We start from the raw sequence: 23,111 nt of genomic DNA, 5'->3' as shown, positions 1-23,111 counted from the left end.
AAGATGCTAACCATGCTAACTTAATAAAGGTGAGAAAAGTTGATTCTATATCCTAAAATGTAAATGTTTATCAATTATATGGAGAATGTTCTAGAAATGTAACACTCTTTTCTCCGACGTATGTTGTTTTGTTGCTCATGTGGAGCTCTGGAAAGTTCATTCATCATTTCTCCTAATGTTTTTCCCTCGATGTCAAACGGGGTCAGCCCTGTATGGGGTTCACTCTCTGATGTACAGAAGAATGAGACGGGTCCCTCTCACTGGCATCAGGCCAGAGTTTGTGCGTATCATCTCACCAGGACATCAACCTTTCCTTTCTGCCTTACTGTTTCAATAACATCACGGAAAATTAAACATTTTATGCAAACACAACTTCATTTTATTACAGAAGATAACCATAACGGCCAGGGATAACTCTGAACAGTCTTTGAAAAGGACTTTTATTAAAACTGAAAACAAGTGGATGATTTATAATTAACTGCAACTTAGTGAATTTACTTCAACAACATTTTTTTACTAGATATTAAAAAAATGACAAAAATACACAGAGAAAACAATATAGCAAGATTTGCTGATAAGATCAAATATTTTGGCATCTTTGTAAAATCCCAGGCACAGTTTTCTTTTAAATCAGCTAAAAGTGAATTTTAAAATAAGCTGTACAATTACGAAGCACAATTAAATCTCATCTTTTCGTGTCATTTTTATCGTTTCCTGACAGATCCACTCTTCTTTTCCTCTGATTTCTGCTTTTTGACATCTTTCTTTCCCTTTGCTGCCAGATTCTCATAAACATCTTCATTTTTTCTGGGAAAAAAAAATCAGTATGACTGATTAGTCACTAACTTAAGCAATTATTATAACCATCCCAACTTCTAGAGAAACAAACGAGAAGTCAACTGCAATGCTTGGATATGAACATTTTCATTTAAATGCAGTTAGATTTGAATATGTATAAAATCATACCATTATACCAAGTTGTTTTTAGTAAGTTCTCTCTTTTTTTTTTTGCTGTTTACTGCAGTTTTAATGTTTTTGTCAGCAGCACATACTGTAAACCACATAAACGTGACAAATAGAGACTTGCCACTGGACATTGCCCAGTGAGACTTAGTTCAACTCACGGTGATTTGAACAAGGTCGAGCTGAATCAATACAAGATCTGAGATAAAATGCCCTACTCAATCCGTCTTTCTTTTTCAATGGGATATTGCACAACGGTTTATAACTTACAAAAAGCTTGTATAAGCAGAATGGCCGTGTGACTGAGAGATCTTTGAACCACCTACTTAAGTAGTCATTGGTTTAGGGAAGATATGGGGACGTGGGAAGAATGTTTCCTAACGTTTGTGGGAGTATTTGGAGATACGCTACAGTCTGAAGTCTCAGTTGCATACTCACTTTGCAGAGGCTTTGCGACTGGCTTTCTGGTGTTTAGACTGAATTGAAAGGTTTCCATATTCAGTTTCTGTTTCCTGTAGCAGAAAGTAAAAAAATAAAAAATCAATAGCAATATTAAATACAACAGATGGGAGAGACAGAGAACTGGATACAAGTCTTATCTTCTTATTTACAGTGTTGACTGATTCGATATCATGGGAACCAAACATTATTAAACACAAACCAAATATTATTCATTTACAGTGCAAACTTTCTGGCTTCATTTCCCTTTATTCCCTTAATTTCATTTCAAAACCCCCTCACAATGATCCTTAGCCATTTTCTTACCATGACAGCCTTTCGTGTGACCGTAGCCGAATCTATATACTGTAGCACAGCCAAGTAGATGAACTTGTACTGGGCTTCAGTTTGCACCATGCCAGACCGCTGGTCTCGAACCATCTGAATACACTTCTGGATGTCGATGTCACAGTCCAAACCTGACACAGACAACATCTTTAGAAACTTTAAACTATGTTTGATCCAAGATCTATGATAAAGTACCACCCTGAGGTGTCCATGTGAAATGTGGTTGCAACAACTAAAAATAAGCCTATTATAAGATTATAAGACTAAGTATAATGATTTGTGTAAAAAAATAAATAAAAAAACTGGATTTCGAAGGGAAGCATATTAGCAAACCATATCGTTGATTCTAGAAAGCCTGGGGACATTCACAGGTTATAATGCTTTAATCAATGTGATTGCACTGCATCAACGCTAAGTTGCAATAAAAATGATGAATAATAATGAGTCTCCCGCTGAGAGAGCTGATCTGTGATCAGATTATCATTTTTCATGTCCTGATCTAAAATGAGTTTTGCCATGGCAACGTTCATTATTGTTTTGAGACAAAGATGAACATTGAAACTGTACTGACCCTGTCTCTGGAATGTGTATGTGCTTATTTAAAGTTGTAAACCTCTCATTAAGAGCTGGAATTTATTCAAAACTGCCCAGGATTTACAGTGGCCTGTAAAAACATCTTAAATACACTAATTTTTCCACTGATTTGAGAATTTATATATTTACGCATTTGGCTGACACTTATTCAAGGTATTAATTTAATGAGTTAATCCATTCCCTGGGAATCAAACCTATTACCTTTCATGTGATTTTCTCATAGAACAGCACCATGAAGGTATTACTGGTAACCAGTCAAGTTGACGATAGCCGTTGACTTTCATAGTAGGGGAAAAATACTATGAAAGCCAATGGCTACCATCAACTGACTGGTTACTGACATTCTTCATAATATCTTCTTTTGTGTTCAACAGAAGAAAGAAACTCATGCAGGTTTGGAACAACTTTGAGGGTGAGTAAATTATGACAAAATTGTCATTTTTGGGTGAACTATCTCTTTAAGTGCTTTTCTGAAGGGCACAATGGCTAATATCTTGTAATAGTAATAGTTGGTGACTGAACCAGCAACCTTCTGGATTCCAGCATGCTGACTTTAAAGCTTCACAGATATCAGTTTTTACACAGTAAAAAAACAGGTTCAAAAACCTCAAAAGAGGGTAAACTCACCTTTAGCATCAATCGAATCTAAAAGCATGTCGATTACCACAATGGTTCCTGTTCGTCCAATACCAGCACTGCCAAAAACACATTGAGCAACAACACATTGAAACTATCTCTTCCAACTTGTAGAGGTCATGAAACACTGAATGCCCTATAGCACATGTTACTAAAGAGTAAACAAACTATTCATTTAAAGGTTGTGGGAAGTGAGGGATCATGAGGAGTTCAAGCATGTACTGTGATTACAGTGGTGTGACTACTGTTCTGCTTAAACTTTTCAGCATGCATTACATGTCATGCCAAGAAATTACATGAAATGTAATAAACTGTTTTCTCTGTTATAAAATAAAATAAAATCATCTTAACTTTTTAGAACAATTTGGAGTGATCAGTCCAACACAAAAAGATGAATTATGTATTTTCCCAGTGATGGTTTTTGTGAAGCACAAAATAATTGGCATTTAACCAATGAATGCGGTCCATAAAAAGTCAAGAATATTCAGATGTACACTCTTAAGGCCCGTTCACACCAGTTAGGATAACTATAATGATAAGGATAAAGATATATTTTTAAAAGAATAGCAGAGTCCATACCACAACTATTACGATAACGGCACAGAGAAACAATATTGTTGTATGGCAAGCCGTTTTAGCTTAAATTGTACCCAGCGTTACCCGTCGTAAATGCATTTTTACTAGTAATAATTCAATTAGAGAGCTCTACAATTCAATTCTTACTAGTAGCAATTACAATTACAGAGCTCTCTAATTCAATTATGACTAGTAAGAATTACAATTACAGAGCTCTCTAATTCAATTATTACTAGTAAGAATTACAATTAGACAGCTCTACAAATGAATTTTTATTAGTCATATGTTTCCATTGACTTCCATTCATTTTTAATTACGGAGCTCTACAATTGAATTGTTACTAGTAAGAATGCAACTGCAGAGCTCTCTAATATGGCAAGCCGTTTTAGCTTAAATTGTACCAAGCGTTACTCGTCGTAATTGCATTTTTACTAGTAATAATTCAATTAGAGAGCTCTACAATTCAATTCTTACTAGTAGCAATTACAATTACAGAGCTCTCTAATTCAATTATTACTAGTAAGAATAACAATTACAGAGCTCTCTAATTCAGTTCTTACTAGTAACAATTCCAATTAGAGAGCTCTACAAATGAATTTTTACAAGTCATATGTCTTCATTGACTTCCATTCATTTTTAATTACAGAGCTCTACAATTGAATTGTTACTAGTAAGAATTACAATTAGAGAGCTCTACAATTGAATTGTTACTAGTAAGAATTACAATTAGAGAGCTCTACAATTGAATTGTTACTAGTAAGAATTACAATTAGAGAGCTCTCTAATTCAATTATTACTTGTAACAATTACAATTAGACAGCTCTCTAATTAAATTCTTACTAGTAAGAATGCAATTAGAGAGCTCTCTAATTGAATTTTTACTAGTAAAAATACAAATTAAAGATATGTATAATTAAAGAGCTCTGCAATTGCATTCTTACTAGTAACAACTGAATTAGAGAGCTCTCCAATTGGAATTGTTACTAGTAATAAATGAATTAAAGAGCTCTGCAATTGTATTCTTACTAGTAACAATTCAATTGTAGAGCTCTCTAATTGTAATTCTTACTAGTAACAAATCAATTGTACAGCTCCGTAATTAAAAATGAATGGAAGTCAATGAAGACATATGACTAGCAAAAATTCATTTGTAGAGCTCTCTAATTGGAATTGTTACTAGTAAGAACTGAATTAGAGAGCTCTGTAATTGTTATTCTTACTAGTAATAATTGAATTAGAGAGCTCTGTAATTGTAATTCTTACTAGTAACAACTGAATTAGAGAGCTCTCCAATTGTAATTGCTACTAGTAAGAATTGAATTGTAGAGCTCTCTAATTGAATTCTTACTAGTAAAAATGCAATTACGACGAGTAACGCTTGGTACAATTTAAGCTAAAACGGCTTGCCATACTCTAATCCAATTCTTACTAGTAACAATTCCAATTGGAGAGCTCTCTAATTCAGTTGTTACTAGTAAGAATGCAATTGCAGAGCTCTTTAATTCGATTACAGAGCTCTGCAATTATACATATCTTTAATTCATATTTTTACTAGTAAAAATTCAATTAGAGAGCTCTGTAATTGTAATTGTTACTAGTAATAATTGAATTGTAGAGCTCTCTAATTGTAATTCTTACTAGTAACAATTAAATTGTAGAGCTCTCTAATTGTAATTCTTACTAGTAACAATTCAATTGTAGAGCTCTGTAATCAAAAATGAATGGAAGTCAATGGAGACATATGACTAGTAAAAATTCATTTGTAGAGCTCTCTAATTGGAATTGTTACTAGTAAGAACTGAATTAGAGAGCTCTGTAATTGTAATTCTTACTAGTAATAATTGAATTAGAGAGCTCTGTAATTGTAATTCTTACTAGTAATAATTGAATTAGAGAGCTCTCTAATTGTAATTGCTACTAGTAAGAATTGAATTGTAGAGCTCTCTAACTGAATTCTTACTAGTAAAAATGCAATTACGACAAGTAACGCTGGGTACAATTTAAGCTAAAACAGCTTGCCATATTGTTGGAAATGGAATCACTTTCAGAACGATTTCATCCAGCTGATAAATGATAAAAAAAAACATTGACAGCCAATCTGAATCCACCTAACTTAAAGAGCTTGAGCATTTAAAGCGGCTTATAATAAACATAACAATATCACTTGTGTCGGTGTGGACGCTAATATAGTTATCTTTATAATTATCGTTCTTGGTGTGAACGGGCCTTAGAATAAAAGGTTCAACGGGGCTCTATATAAAACCTAGGGTTCTTGACTCAATTTTAAAGAACCCTTTACCAAAAGTTTCTACATAAGAAGGAATGTCTTAAATGATTAATAATACTAATACTAATACTTTCATGTTTAATATGTTATTTAAAAATTTTCTAGGGATAAAGTATGTTTATGAGCTGTTTAATTGTTAAAGTTTAATCAAAATAAAAAAAATCTTTAAAACAAAATGAGTTTATTAAAACTAAATCCATAAAATGATCCCATGATGGGAACCCCTAAAAGGTTCTATACATGAAGTGGCTGACAGAATCCTTTAAGTTTCTATATAGAACCTTTTCTTCTAAGAGTGTATGTTTTATGGACATCTGAAATGGCATGGCATCTTGTGCTCATGAAGCCCCCAAGTGGAGGATGATGTTATTGTGAGGAAGTACCTGCAGTGGATGATCATGGGTGCAGATGGGGAGAGTTCGTTCTGTTTGATGTTGACCTGCTCCAGAAAGCTAAGCACTCCACCAGGCTCTTGCGGCACGCCGTGATCCGGCCAGCTCAAATACTGGTAGTGCCAAATGGTCCGAGCCGGCTCTTTCTGGAATCAGAATGGCAAAGAGAGAGTATACATGAAGGAAGAGAATCATCACAATGTGCAGTGCATTCATGCATTTATGCTTCAATGCCAATCAATCATCAATCGCTTTGTGCCACCTTTCCGGTTTAAGAAACATTTTTTACTTAATTAAAATGATATTGCCAACATAAAAATGTATTAAATTGTACATACTGTACATTTCTTAGTATTTCAAGGCGCTCAAGCTTCAAGAAATCATTTCCTTCGTTTTACATCATGTGTTTTTGTTCTTGAATTTTAAAAAATCCTAAAGCTTAAGACCTAAAGTGGTCTCACTTTTTTACCTGTTTATCTAACCATAATGCAGTTGTGTTTTTCATAATAGAAAAGCCACAATACTGTTTTCTTTACACAGTTTTTATTAGAATTAAATCTATAGCATGAAATGGAATGGAATAAAATAAAATAAAAACTGCATATGTTAACATAATATTCAGTTTTAAAACAATTTGGAGTGACCAGTCCAACACAAAAAGATGAATTATGGTTTTACCTAGTGACAGTCTTTGAGAAACACAAAATAAGTGGCATTTAAAGGAATCGATCGAAAGCTGAACCTCAAGTGTTGACCTTTTAATCTAACCGTAATGCAACTCTATTTGTTAACAACCGAAAAGCCACATTTGAAAGACACAATACTATTTACTTCATACAGTTTTATTTTTATATTACTGGAATCAAGGTGATGGTATGAGATGCAATGGAACAGAATGACATATAGGGACAGAATCTGGGCCACAGGTGCAGTGCACAGAAATGTGCTCACAGAGGTATTGAAAAGGGTCTTTCCTCACCCGGTGCGGAGATGTGATCTCCATCACTCTGATCTTGTAATCAGTGGCATCCTTCTCATTCAGCAACGTCACTATATATCTGCCTAGGTCCTTTGACTCTCCCTCAACAGTAGGCCAGTATGGCACACACTTATTCTGCAGAGGTAACAAAAGATAAACCATGAAACGTTACATTTGAAGTCAGGAGATTTTCTACTTTTTTTTTTTTTAAAGCGAGGCTATAAAGATGTACATTTTTCATTAATAGTTACTACATTTAATAATAATTGAAATAAAAAATACTAAATAAAACAATAATATAATTAATTATTATCCGGATGAATGTTAACTAGTACTAACCCGTCCTTTCTCAACCTCCCTTGTTGTCATGACGATTACCCGTGACTCTTCTTGCCACACCATTTGCCAAAAATCGCCTACAGTGGTTGCGAGGCAGCCTTGACAAGCAATGTAAACTTTCTGGTTATTAATCTCCATTAATTTGTTCTGTGAACACAGACGTATAGAAAGAGAGAGAATGATGGAAAAGAGAGGGTTTAAACAAGACATTTTAAAGATGCAGTTTGAGAGATTTGTTGTGATTTATGTTGTGGACGTACTACAACATAGTTGGCATTGATGTAATCAGAGCCGACAACATTGGGATCACCGCTTTGCAGGATAACCCTGGTGTCATCAACTGAAAGGGGAAGAAATGGGAATATTAGTAAATAATAGCAAGATGGCCAAAACTTTGTGGACATCTCTTAAAATATATTTTACTAAACTAACTACTAAACTTATATTTCATTTATTCATTTTTTCAAAGAAATACTGCAGTGTGATCAGATTCATTGCTCACAGGGAAGGATGTTCTTGTATCTGTTTTTGCTTTTGTTTTCTGGTCTCATTCCTTCATCTCTGCTCTTCGTTACCTTAGTTTCCAACTTCTGCAGTGCCTGCAAGCCGAAAAACAGATTTATAGATCAAGAATAGAACAGACAGTAAGGGAAATTAAGACAGAAAGTACAATTACCACATCCTGCCTGTTGAGAGTGGCTCTGAACAACCGTTTGGCTCCTGTGGTCTAACCTTACTACGACCAGAGATCAGTATGAACGCACTAATTTTAGCAACAGTTGATTAAATTCATTTTGCCATCCGGTACCAAGTGTTATAAGTACAAAAATGGCTGTAAAAATGCACAAATTGTCTTTAATCAGGCTCATAACTCATGTAGATGATGCTGCTAAAACTGCTTTCGACAAAACACATACCTTCGACTTTGTGTCTTTTTGTCATTTGTGTAAAAATGTAACTGTGTTTTTAAAGTAATAAATCAGTTATCTCATAAGATCTGATTGCTTTAGCAAAACAAAAAGTGGGCCAAAGGCAAACATGGATTATGTTGAGTGGGAAATAGACCCTCTGTTGTGGCCTAACAGACTACAGGCTGCTGTTAGGTGTGAACGGAATAACTCCAGCCCACAAACCCAAAACTACCACTGCGTGGGAATAACATATATATTTTTACCCAGGTAGGACTAATCTACGGAATTAAAATAATTTAATTTCATCATTTAATTTAATTTAATTTAATAAAAAAAATTATTGATCAGATGATCAGATTTTATTGCAGTCAGCAATAAAATCTGATCATCTTTAAAATCTGTTTAGCTCAAATCACTATTTTTATTTGTGTGTGTGTGTGTGTGTGTGTATTTTCAGGCTGGTCCAACTAATATGCAAGCGTGTTCTAATATAAAATCAGTTATTTTAACTGAAAAGCTGGAATTCCATATTAATTCTCCATGTATGTTTGTTTAAATAGCATATATAAAATAGTTATTTTCCAAATAAATCCCACAAAGAGCATATAAAATGTAGCTGTGATTCTAATGCATGAAGAACTTTGTGGTGAATAACCTTTAAACACGTCACTCACATCAAACTCTTCCCAGAACCCAGCTTTTATCTTTTTATCAGCCCCATCCATGTTCTCTCTCTCTGAGGTTTGGTCGAGCTGCTTTACTCTGCTCTCAATATCAGCGGCGTTCAACCTCGTGGAGTAATAAGGCTGGAGAAAAGAGAGGTGGGTAAACATCATGGGAGAAGAGCAAGACATACATCACCACCAGACAGACAGACAGAAAGGGCAAATATTAATCACAACATTAAAGGTGCTTCCCACAGTTCTATGTAATTTGCCATTTTGTCACACGATAAAGTACATTGCTCAGTTTCACAGATATTTTCCAGCCGTATCTCTGTTCAGCAGAACAGATGCTCAACATTTAGCCACTATAAAAGTAATAGTAGATCACTAACAGCAACTTATCCATATGATCACAAATAACACAATCTGTTTTTCTTACATTGTTTTTATTTTAAAAAGGGTTTTAAAATCAAATCAGTTCAGCCAAATATCTCAACATGTATAATTCAATGTGACCATACCTAGTCAATACCCACAGTGTTGCAGTTAATACCAGAAGCTGATTAGTTGCTAGTGTTTTTGTTGCACGCTTGCTTGACATTTAAGAGATTTATTTAACACATGTTGGTATGAACCCCCTGCCCAATATAAATGTTCTTTACCTGTTTGAGATAAACCATTGTCCCAGACAACTCCTCAATACCAGTGCGTTTGAAATGCTCCACGAGGTCTGTCAAATTGTCAAAAATATCTTTACCACCAACTGTGTAGCGGTCATTCTGAAAATAAACATGCATAAATTAAGAAATTAATCAGTCACTCGGATTCCTACACAAGGGTAACACGAGGTTCAGTGGCACCTTAAGGACCCCCAAATAATACTTATTATTAAAATAAAAAGAATAGACAGCTATGTATTTTTTGACACATTTATACTGTGTGATTTCACTGTAATCGAGATGGATGGATGCTCTCATGTTCACAGTGGTGTAGAAAATGTCCAAATATATTTTGTTTAAACTTTTAATCTTGCAAAGCATATTGGTTTTTATTCATTATTTTGCTTGAAAAGTTTGCTTATGCTATTCTTATTAAAAATGAATGAAGAACGGTCATTCAGAAAATTGTACAACCTGTGAGAATGTTCTATCATTAAACCTAAAATACCATCACCAAAATGGTGACACAGAAAGCTTTCTGTGTCTTTAAATCAGATTAAAAACAGAAGCTGTCCATTGGCAAGGACTTACAACTTCTTGGATAAACTAGGGTTACATAGGCTGGTTTAAGACGTTTTAGGCCTTAACTGCATTGTTTGGTTCTCTGAGCTGATTAGAACCGTCTTCACAGAACGCTGTTTGTTCTGTTAATCAGCTCACAGGGCAACAATGCAACGATGGCATTTTGTGCTCTTTGAACCTCACTAATGCACATACACATACGCACATACCAGTGGAATAAATTAACAATCGACAGGCAGTGCGCTGACCTGATTTTCCCTCGCTCATAATCTTCTACCATTCATTTAAACAGCACAACAATAGTGCTTATTTAGAGCCCCGAGAGGGGCATGACCACCCCCGCTACCATCCAACGCGCTGATGACTCAAAGTCCAGTCGCGTTTTTCAGGTAAGTGCAAATGTGTGTATTGATGTCAAACTGTGTGTACCATATGTTTAAAAATACTGTGCATATGCTTAAGTATGTCAAACATGCATATGGAAGTCTGTGTGAATGTGTACAAATGTCATTCTGTGTGTACGTGTATATATTTCATGTTATGCAGGTAAAACTTTTTTTAGTATTTTTGTTATTTACTAAATTTATGAAAATAATTCCACTCAAACAACGTGTTGTTGATAAAGATGCTAAGATCTATACAAAAGTACATATTCAGCTAAATATTTTAGGATTTACCATCTAAATAAGCCATGTGTACAGTGCCCTCTGGAAGTATGTAAACTGTCTAAGTGAGAGGTTTTTAACAATATCAGCATAAATCATATTTAATTTGTGATGGCTTTGCATTGAAAAGGGACAACACAAACATTTTAAATATACAAAAAAAATTATTCATAACAGAAAATACTTGAGCTATTTCTAAATTAGCTATTTGTATTGCAAATAGTATTTAATCATTTATTGCTAATCCTAAATATTAACTGCAAGTTAATGCATTTACACAAACAAATAAGGATTTGTGTTGATATTGTCCAAAACCCCACTTTTGAAACCTTTTCAAGAGGAAGTGCAACTAATTATTAGACTTGAAACAAGCTAATGAAGTAACATATTCTATTTTCACGTTCGTTATAGGTACTTGCTGTTAAAATTAATGCAGAACACTGACCTCTTTTGACTCACAACAATCATACATGAATGAGCACATGCACTTACGTTGCACATGATCTTGATATGGGAGACCTTCCTACCAACACTGCTCATATCACCGGTGAGAGCAGACAGGACAAAGTCTCCTGGTTTAGAGAGCGACTCCCTAACCAGGAACGTCCCGGGCTCATCGCGCTCACGGAGCAGCTTTTCAGCGTTTGGACCCGACAGGTGGCCATGGTACCACCTGAAGATACAAATGCAAAAGGGAAAAAAGTCATTGTGAAGTTTAGATTCCTGTAAAGTACTAGATGTTCTTATGATAGAAACCTTTAATAGTAAAACATTGAGGATATCCTGCAAAACATGGTTCAAAGAAATGTACATCTCTGACTCAAATAAACCAGACAGTCAAGGTATTTAAAGTATGATAGTGCCTAAAAGTAAAAATAAAATAAAACTAGGGCGAATGCATCTGCACCACAAACCACTGCAGCCATAAACAAAAACAAAAACACAGTGTGGCTGAACATTTATGTCACGTATGCATTTCAAGTTTGCGTATATTTATTAGCAATTCTGAATCGTGACGCAAAAGTATGGTGGTCCTCACGCTCTAGCATACTAAAATGTGTACTAACAATTGGACTCAGTTCTCAATTTCTACATCTCAGCTTCCTGTACTGCGGTCGGAAAATTTTCTGATGACAAGATTTCTTGACTCGAGACTTTGGTGTATTTTTAGCTTGTCCTTCCTTCTCTGTTCTCTTGAGAGAGAGAGAAAACGCTTGCTAAATCGCCCTTCTGGGGGTTCTTCCATGATTGCTCTCTGTCAACTACAACCGGTGTTTTAATTTGTATGATTTTGATCCCTCTTAATAATTATAATGAAAAAAATAGTTTTATTACATTTTTAAATAAAATGAATAATTATTTAAAAAAATATATTGTATTATATTTTTAAATAAAATGATATTTATGATAAACAACTTGACCACTAAAGTTCAATTTCTACATTATATATATATATATATATATATATATATATATACATATATAATTATTCTGTGATTTTTAAGTTCTCTGTCTTTGCTAAAATTATACATAATACTAAAAGTAAAGCCGAAGAGTGACTGGACACATTTCAACTAGACATCTCTCTTATTATTAAGACACTATGTCATGCAAAAAGATGCCTTTTTGTTTATAATCAGCAATAATATTTTCAGTGCATCTCAGTCCTTTATGAAGGGATCTTGATCTCTGCTCTTTTATGTTTTCAATTTAAGACTGGACTTGTGATCAAAGTTCCATGCATTATCAATGCAACTAACTCTGGCATTAAACGTTTCACAAGTTCACTCGTACATGCAATCAGATACGGTAATGTATGGTAACGCATGTATATTTGGCGTGTTGTCCGAGGGGAGGGTTTGGCCTGAACCCAGAGTACTCCTGCCATCCTTGACTGGGACAGGAACCAGCCAAGAGTGAGGCATTGGGATGGCGGTGGGATGCTGCAAAAGTGTCATGGGACAGAGGTGAGGGAACGCTACATATACAGGCCTTTTCTCGCAGATGGATTACCTGAACGTGCTCTTCCCGAACTTTGTTAAATAAACTTCATTTAATAATTTATGTGAGTCTCAAATGTATATACATTACACAATCTGTCACTGTAAATTATCTTCCAACTCTATCACAACTGACGTGATAGACTTGAGAATATTATCTCTCACCACATAGAAACAGCATCATGCAGACTTGATGTGCTGTGCGTATGTATTGTGAGTCTTTGGTGACTATTTTCTACTTTTGAAAGACAATTATGATGAAATAGCATTACAAATTCTGCTCTTTTCAGAAATAAAGCCCTTTTTATACGTGAGAAGACATGCTCATACTAACTAAGAAACCGTGGTTATACATAGCTGTTATAAATTTCCTCTGTAAACTTATAATAAAGTCACTTTAAAGGGGTTAAATTGCCCTTACAATGAAAGTCAGTGGGGTCCAAATTTATTTTTGGGCCCCACTGGCTTTCATTGTATGGACAAAAACATAGAATTCTTCCTCAAATACAAATTTTTGTGTTGTGCAGAAGAAAGTATGTCATAGGGCCGGTTCACACAGAACGCATTTTTGCTGTCAAAAAACATGAGACGCAGGTCATGGGAACGAATAAAAGTGCAAGGTTTAGAGATGTCTTGTAACTTGAGTGTCGTGTTTTAGAACGCTGTGTCATGCGAGACAACGCAAAATATGCAAGTTGTGAGCGCAACAGTTAAAGATGTCCGTGTATGCGTTTACATTGAAAAACAATGGAAATGTAGCGCAGTGGAATGGAAAAATGTGTTCGGTGTGGATGTGACCTCGGTATGCATTCTGCATGTTTTCTGTCCGTTAAACAACAACATCCATCAAAGAGTCATCAGCATGACCAAAAAAGAGAAAAATATACAGAAGGGTGGGGGACAGAGAGTGAAGAGAGACAGTAGAGAGATGAAGGAAGGGCTGAATGGGTCTGGTCACTGTTTGCAAATGTGTCAAAACTAAAGTTTCCAACCGCAGTTGAGAAGAGGAAGTCAGACACATGGCAGAGGAAGGCGTAGAATGTGTCTGCAATTCAAGGTGCTTCAGCATGAAATAAGGAGCTTAAATTAAATTCAGTGACCAAGATGGTGACACTTCAGGATCAAAAAGGCCACAATGAATTGTGGGATTCAAAATCGAATTTGAACCTGGAAATAAACACATTTTAGCATTTAACAACATTATGAATGAATAAGAAAAAGACTTTGCACATTTCCAAGTCACTAATCAAATTTGTGGCATTGATAATGTGAGGATATTTGCACAGCTGGTCAGGTGGTCTTGCTTTTATCGAAGTACAAGATGTTCTTTGGATCAATGTGGACAGTATCATTTGTGGAGCTCTGAGCTCATGCAACTCGAGTGCTACTGTCAAATCAAAAAAGGGACGAACTAAATTCAACGATACTCTAAAATTCAATTTAACATTTGACTCAAATTGGTATGCTGGTAATAATATAATATAATATAAAATTGTATTGAAATTTGAATTTGTAATTGAAAAAAAGTTATTTTTTCTAGCAGTCTCATACATTTGCGCTGGCAAATATTTACTTTCATTTGTTACATTTATAAATTATTTATAATTATTATAATTGAATTATAATAATTCACTTTACCTTACACTGCATTAATCATTAGATTAATGATCATTAGATTAATCAGCTGTATTTTTTGTTTAGCCAATCTTAAATTCAGTCTTTTTATTTTAATTCAGTCACTTTTTTCTGTCTTATACTGTATATGTATGGTAAAAACATTCATCTGAAACCCTTCACCCCGTAGGTTTTTTTTTTTTTTCTTGCACCAAATAAATAATATGTGCACGCACACAAAAGAAAAAGAGACAGACAGAGGGGGAAAAAAATCCAGATAAGGTGCATTTTCCAGTGCTTGTCATTCATGCACCTACAGTACACGTGTATCTTACACCGTGTCCTAACCAGACGCGATGCGAAAAGATTCCAGTGACAAATCATTTCTGTCCACACTGGACGCGACGCCAATCATGAAAATTGATCATGAAATCATGAAAAATCATCAAAATCAATCAAAACCAGCGTGTGGGCGGAGTCTCGCGGCAAGTGCACAGCTTATCGTGGCGGCACTCGCAAGAAAATGGATAAGTAGGCTACGTATTCAAATTCACAAATATTACACCATTTAAATATTAAAAAATACATAGGCTGAGTTACTAAAACCATCTTTGTCAAAGAATACACTTTTGTTCGCCGTTTGAACGTTCTTGTTTCCAATTGTTTAATTTCGAAATCTAAGGTAAATTATCGATTGTTGCTTTTACAGCTACTACAAAGCTGGAAGCACTACGTTAAATGATATTCAAAGTCACATTGCATGCTTTTAAAATGAAATAAAGCACATAAACAGTACCTGAGATTATCATCATTGCCACAATTTGTGTTTGTTGTTCCAGCCGCGACGTCGCAGAAAAATAGAAACCGTTTCTAAAATAGAATCGTCGCGTGTCGCCGTCGTAGCTGACAAGATAACATGGAAAAGATACGTTACCTTTTTATCGCGCGTCGTAGACTTATGATTTGCAATGCTGATTCAGGATGTTGTGAAAGCAGAATAAACTGATACAGGCTACTGTTTAAAGTTCTTAAATTGTGTGGTCAGATAGTGTTAGAATCTGCAGCAGCAGACTGATTTAGAATATGCAAATTTGGTATAGGCCTAATCGTAAAGCAAAAGAGACCATGTTGAATGATTTATACTTGCTGATCATGGTAACACATCTCTTGCCAAATTAAGTGAATCTGCTGCTGTTGGAAATTTCAACTCTTTATTTATAAAGATTAATGTCAGCGGTGGAAGAAATTTTGGAGGTTTAATATCAAGTTTTGTTCCTCAGTTTCTGATGTAACTGAAAGTGGAATGTGGAAGACTTCCATTGTGTGATAAAATGACAGATCATGTGACGCTTTTACCAAATCAATACATCAACAGCAGGGACAGACATTTTGTCTTATTGCACAATTTTACACAATGGCAATATCACAGACTTCCAGAAACTGCATACATGTGGATCATTCCACTCCATAACAATTTCTCCACTAATTTGCCATTAATATTTTTCCATGTAGCAACCAGTGTTGGGGAAGCTACCGGTCAAGTTTCAATTTGTTTTTGTTTTCAAATAGTTAAACTACAGACAAACTACTAATGTATCTAATTTTTGTTTACACGCTAACAAAAGTGGCTAACTACACAACTTAAATGTAATTAGCTTCTATCTGTTAGTATCTTGGTGTAATGTAGCTAAAAAGCAATACATGCTATTTGAAGTAGGTAGCCACACTAGTTACTAACACAAAAAGCTAATTACATTGAAGCTATATAGTTTAAAAAAAAATGTTAGCTTGTAGTGCAGCTAGTATAGTATTTATTTACCACAAATCAGTTGAAGCTTTCAGTTAGCATGACAGCATATGAACAGATACCATTTACATAAAATACCACTGCTAAACTACAAAACTCCCAAACACCTCTCCAAAAGTGCAAAGCAGCAAAACTTCCTTCACTGATAACAACACTGTATATTAGTTGTAAAATATAAAATATGTAAATTCTTAGCCTTATTAGGGAAATGACTGAGTTTCCCTGTCTTAGATATTCTTTAAAAAGACCAGTAAAGCCAGTGGATATGTTTACATGGACATCAATAATTTGACTACTGGGTCCACTGACCATGGCATAAGTCTGAATATAAATGTGCAAACAGAAATTTCCAATTACCCAAATACTGTAGCACTATGCGTATCTGTATTAAGCTTAACATCGAACATTGAAGCTGCATAAGGCGAGACATGGAAATATCACATTCTGACTTTGACCTTTTGAGTTTTTAACATACTTTTTTTTTTTTTTTACTAAACTTTACCTTCTAGCTATTGTGGAAAAAAATAACAGCCTAACTTTATAAACAACTGCAACTGCCATGATTGCAACCAGAATGATAAATGATACATATTTGAATATAATCAATATCAGAAAATAATGCATCTACTGTATTTGTGGAGGATATGGTGTTGTAAATGCGAACAGTAAATACCTATGTGAACATTATAATCAGAATGTTTTATATGGTCATGACAGGAGTTAGGAAAAAAATTTAACTGTTCATACACAAGGTTAGTAAGTGTTTTTATCATGTTAACACAATTTTTATAGAGCAGTATGTGCATTGGCAAAATACAGATGAAACTCGTACTGTAATGGCAATGATGTATATCAGTCTCACAAATAATTTAGATCAATGGCATCCCCAAAATCAAATAATCAACAGCTTGTAATAGTTATTTGCTTAAGTTAGTTTTGTAAATAAGCCCGACCTCATCAGGATACAGGGTCAAATATGATGGCTTACCTCTCAGTGGTGGGATCAGAACAGTTTAAGGGGTATTTGAGCTCAATAACGGTCCCATCTTTATCCTGTAGAGTTCCATGATCTCCAGTGTAGTACTCCACCAACTCGGCTAACGTAGCAAACTTCTCCCCACCGTAAAGGTCATAATAGTCACCCGTGTTCTGAATCCTAATATGCGTGACTATTTCCCCCACTCTGAGAGAAAGAGGTAGAGAAGGAAAGAGGATTGAAGATGTACCATTCTCAGTAAAATTAAATTTCTGTTTATTGGCTTACTATTAATCAGATAGAACATGCATGGCATCTCAATTAGGACCCTATAAATAAATGAGTCGTTTCTTTCAGAGGGAAAATTCAACAACATCAGGACGTAATGTCGCAGGAAATGGAGTAATAGTAACTTCACAAAGTGTGTAGAAATTGTATGTGAGCATGTAGTAATTACTTGACTTGAAGGCTTATTCACAAAGGATCGCAGTAATATTTCTTGTATTTATTACCCCAATTCTGTTTCCTCAGGCTTGCAGTTTTAGTTTCCTGAGCTTGAAGGATTCAATACCTTCTCAAAAAAATAGCTATGTTCAAGTATGCCAGTAAACCAACTTTGGTTATGTGATTTGGAACTGTGGTGCAGTAAATAGGACACATTCTAGTGACATATACGAGGAGGACTTACAGGAATGCAGGTTCAAATCCGACCCGATCTGAGTCATTCCCATTCCCTTTCTCTGTCTTTACACTGTACTGTCAGCTTTATAATAGCATATTAATTAAAGGCTTAAAAGCCTGTATTAAAAAAAAAAAGATTCTACACTAAATTACAATGTTAGTGACACTTAATTTCCATTATTGTTGTTAACATTGTAATTTTATTATATTGTTATAAGGTTTAATAAACTACAAATGTGGTAAACAAATAAAGGTGCCTTCATAAAAGCATGACATACTGTATTTTCAATTATTAAACATGGAAGATTTATTCTATGCAACATGCAAATATGAAAACATGCAAATTTAAACAAGTATTCTTGAAATTGCTCTACATATGTTTATCTGTATAGGACAGAACAAAATAGAGTAGAATATAAGTCAGTGTAATTGTCAGAATCGTAAGGTTTTTGACACTTCTGTTTGCCCTTTAAAAATAAACTGACATTAGGCTGGCATTTAGAAACACCGAATCGTCACGTGACAACATCGCAGACAATTCCACTAATCAGCCTATTGATGTTGTTCATCATTAAGTAGATCATTTTTATACAAAGTAGAATTGACAAAAATAGACTCATTGTATGTCTGAAGCATATTTTACAGTCTATATATAAATCAAATGAATTAGGTTTATGGAAATAATAAACACACAAATACATGCGTGAATTATTGTATTGTTATGTAAAGTGAACTGTAGGTAGCAGGTGCATGAATAAAAGAAAAAAAAGAGATTGTTTAAGAAAGTACATAAAAATTTGTTGACTGCATGAAAATAATTTAACGTCAGAAAACCACAACCCACACCAACGCTTCTGAAAAATACAAGACAAAAATGTGACAGACAAAACACAAATACAGAATCAAATGAACCCCACAAATAATTAAATGTTAATTCACTCATTGTGTGTGATGTCTGCCTAGAGAGAAAAAAATTAACTGCTTGTTATCTATTCCAAAAAAAATCTAATAACTGGTTTGAAGAGTATATAAATGTTGTCTGACAAGCTCTAGAACTAAACACGGTCAGAATCAGAGGAACAAAGACGAGTCTGAAACCAGTCTAACATTCAGTAAAATATTTTTAAACACAGAAAGGGTTCTTTTCATAAATAGAGCTGATAGTCCTGGAAAGTAGTGAAGGCTATCTGTCACCCAATCTGACCTCAGCTTATCCTCAGAACCAAATTTTCACCTCTAATGACGACATAAAAAGTTACTAAAATTTTTTATCAGATCATCAAACAAAAAAAAGTGCTGTACCTAACAGACAGGGAGAAATCGCCAACATTCTTCTTGCTGGGTCGGGCCAGGAAGCTGCCATGGACGCCTCGGGTCTTCAAAACGGTCTCTGCGTCTATTCCAGACAGATCTCTGTGGAACCACCTGGTTAACATGTAAATGAGCATCTGTTAATATGATAATAATATTACATTTTACATGAGTGCCATCACACGAATAGTACAACATATCGTACGTAGACAACCGTACGCAAGCCAAATATTTAAGAATTAAAAGAAGTTCATTAAAAAAAAGAAAAAGGAATATGAATTTTGTTCAAAATGAAAATAAAAACAATATTTGGACAATTTGTGGCAGTCAAATGTTAGTGTAACATTTGCATAGTTGATGTGATGAACTGCACCTGTGGTTTAGAACACCTGTGTGGACTAGAGGGGAAACTGACTTCATACATCTACATCTTGGTTGGTAAAAATTGAACTGCAAAAATGGCTCAGAAAAATGAAATTACTTCTGAGAAAACCATAATTTGATCCAGCTGATTTCAAATTTTGTTATGTATTGCATTCATGCATTTATAAAAGGGTCCAAATATTGTTTAGGCTGTGTGTGTGTGTGTGTGTGTGTGTGTGTAGTGGAGGCACAGAGCTGTTCAAAAGCAAATAGGCAAATGTTTTCATTAATAATGCTGTATAATAATCATTCATGGCACGGTGAAGCACATGCAAAAACAAGCACACTCTACCAAGGCCTACCAAACCACCAAGTGCATTTGCAGAAATGCACATTCACACAAAGGCACGCATCAACATAAATACACGGTGTGCTTTGCAGTTGCATTCACACATACAAAAAAAGCTTTTTTTACACATATTGCAAAACGCACAGATAAGGGTCTAAGAAACCAGAGAAGCAAAAACTGAAAAAGGGAAGAAGTTGAACAAGGTTGGAACAAGAGAGTCTCAACTTACCGAACCATCTTCCTATTTCAAATGTTCCTCTTCCAGTCAAAAAGAAAAAGAATTGAATGCACATTAATATTGTAATAAATAAGATACACGTTTAAACATAATCCAGAGCTGTAAAGAACAGTCTTCTTCTCTTTGTGTCATACGTCTGCACTCATCCTCTACTTTTCCATTTGCCTCCCTCCTTCTATAACCTGTGCATTGACATCCCTCCACCCAACCAACCACAGCCCATAATCATTAGTCTACCGGCATCATACCTGCCCTCTCTGCTTCTCCTCTCTCGAAACGTAAACAGTGTTTTCGGTGCTTTGAAGAGCAGGTCGTCCTGACAGTGTATATAAGCCTGTTGTATGTCCCTCCCTCTCTCACTCTCTCATGCACTGTTACAAACTCCTTCCTTCCTTTTTGTGGCTTGTTCATAAAACAGTGAAAGCAACAAGAGAGATAGAGAAAGATCCTGAGATGGCAGATTGATTTCCTGGTTCTTCAAGTCCTTTTAGTCAAGAACTAAACGTCCAGCTCACCATTTGAAACTAAAAGAGACAAATAGGGGAACTACAGGCTGAGCAAACTATCAAAAACAACAATGAAATGCAAATTACCTTCATTTACAGCTTCTGAATGTACTTCTCTTGCTTCCTATCATTTATGCCTTTTTTCTCGCAGGTTGATTTGTTGATTTCACAGATTGGTGTCAGTCTGACAGTTAAAGTCCATTTTGTTTAGTGTACATTGCACTTCCTTGTTTCCAGACTTTCATCTCAGAGAGAGAGAGAGAGAGAGAGAGAGAGAGAGAGAGAGATGTATGTTATGGTTTGTTAACTGCATAATTTACACAATTATTACATAAAAATGGCCTAAGGTGTCTTATATAAATAGCCAATGTACCACAAGGCCGCATGGTCATCAAAATAAATAAATAAACAAATAAAAAGTTAAAGTGCCATATTTAACACTCTTAAAAAAAAAACAAAAAAAAAAAAACATAATTTTGATAAATTACACACGAAAATTGGGGTCAGTATGATTTTATTTAATGCTTTTGAAATAAATATCTCATGCTCACCAAGGCTGCATTTATGTGTTCACAAGTACTACTAACAGTAATATTATGAAAAATTATTCAAATTTAAAATAACTGTTTTCCATTTTTTAATATTTTAAAATGTCATTTATTCCTGTGATGGCAACGCTGAATTTTCAGCAGCCATTATTCCAGTCTTCAGTGTCACATGACCCTTCAAAATCATTCTAATTTGCTTAATTTGTGTTCAAGAAACATTATCACAGTTGTGCTGCGTAATATTATTGTGGAAACTCAAACTGATACATTTTACTTCAGGATTCTTTGAATAGAAAGTTCAGAAGTACAGGATTCATTTGAAATCATTTTGTAACAGTCTTTATGTGACTTTTGATCAGTAATGCATACTGTATAAAAGCATTCAATTCGTACTGACCTCAAAAATACCTTTGCCTGACAAAAATGAATAGGCCTACACGTTAAGATCGTAAATCTATCCAGAAAGGGAGATTATGTTTGCCTTGCAAATTTTATTCGTCTAGCCTCTAGGTTGCAGCTAACATTTGAATACAGGCAAAGTCCAAGATCCAGTTTCACGATACCACATCATAAAATGTTTTTTCAAAAGTGTCTCTTTCTATAGTTACCACTAACTTAGAACCATTTTACAAACACACAGCCAGATAAAGAAGTATTTAGCAGCAACTGCAGGTGTGTGTTCAGTAAGGAAGATCAAACATATTAAAACTAATCACACATTTCTGGAAACACCTTGCCATTTGACAGGTGGTCAAAACAGAATAATACATCTTACATTGTTTTTTTGTTTTGTTTGTTTTTTTATCACAGGATCCAAAAAGCTAGACCATCTTCTTAATAATCTTTAAAAATATATTTCTAAAAATAATTCAAAGTTCATCCTTCTCAAGTTAATCTACACTGACAAAAACTAAACGTTCCATAGTAAAGTTCTCCATGTTTTTGGAGACTTGCAATTGTATTCTTTGACTATCAGTCCACAAAATAGATCAATATAGAGGAAGCCAAAAATGAAACCAATGTACAGTGTTAGTGAAAAGGCAAGTGACACCACATAACCCATCTTTTGAGATAAAACTAAAAAAGGTAGAGGTAAAAATGTCAAGTTAGAAACGGATGTATTTTGCACACGATTATAGAAAGGTCAGAAAACTGTCCCTTACCTACATGACATGCTTTTGTCCTCTTCGGATTAATACTCGGTTGTATACACGCGCGCGCACACACAGTGATACAATGTCAAGTTCTGCTTTTGGATTAAATGGATCAAACATCATTAACATTTATTGATCTAATAACATGCAAAGTGAAGGCTTGACTAACTAAACTAGACTTGGCGTGTCCTCTTTTCCAGTCCTCCTTTCCCAAAGCATATTTGCTCCGATAAGTTATCTGCCTCCACCCAACCATTTTAGTTAATTGTCATAATTTCCCCATCCTGTCTTGTCGTTGTCATTCATTAACTCATGCTTTCTCTTTGCACTGTCCTCTGCTGTTCTCCCCTCCATGTAACCCCTCAACATGATTGCTACTTTTACACAAGCTCCCAAATAATCCATTTATGATCAGATTGAGAAGTCTTCATCTAAACACCTCAATCAATCTATTTGAGTTCAATTCGAATAAAATTTCAATACAATAGACAGGGCAATAGTGCAGAAAGGGAATGTTTAGCCATGTAAAC

General features: G+C 34.8%; 1 protein-coding gene across 5 annotated transcripts; it reads right to left on the bottom strand.

The window, feature by feature from the left end:
* Positions 1–423: 423 nt before the first annotated feature.
* On the bottom strand, positions 424–22,809 carry ptpn6 (protein tyrosine phosphatase non-receptor type 6; the record flags this gene model as incomplete). Of its 5 annotated transcripts, none has more annotated exons than XM_081388623.1 (17): positions 424–807; positions 1,402–1,475; positions 1,729–1,880; positions 2,971–3,038; positions 6,226–6,380; positions 7,214–7,348; positions 7,553–7,699; positions 7,813–7,892; positions 8,055–8,151; positions 9,138–9,269; positions 9,791–9,907; positions 11,527–11,707; positions 17,444–17,638; positions 19,415–19,537; positions 20,365–20,393; positions 20,967–21,124; positions 22,591–22,809. In XM_081388623.1, the coding sequence occupies 15 exons, from the start codon at positions 20,370–20,372 to the stop codon at positions 705–707; spliced, it is 1,767 nt and encodes a 588-aa protein (XP_081244749.1). In that variant the 3' UTR covers positions 424–704. The 5 variants fall into 5 exon arrangements, with proteins under 5 accessions (XP_081244749.1, XP_081244748.1, XP_081244750.1 ...); XM_081388622.1 differs by lacking the exon at positions 22,591–22,809 and adding an exon at positions 20,622–20,775 and having other exon boundaries at positions 20,967–21,098; XM_081388624.1 differs by lacking the exon at positions 22,591–22,809 and having other exon boundaries at positions 20,967–21,644.
* Positions 22,810–23,111: the final 302 nt, after the last annotated feature.

The sequence above is a fragment of the Scardinius erythrophthalmus genome (assembly GCF_964197995.2).
Source record: "Scardinius erythrophthalmus genome assembly, chromosome: 16".
NCBI lineage: Eukaryota > Metazoa > Chordata > Actinopteri > Cypriniformes > Leuciscidae > Scardinius > Scardinius erythrophthalmus.
The sequence above is the reverse complement of the archived record's forward strand: the minus strand, read 5'-3'. Positions and strand labels throughout refer to the sequence as shown.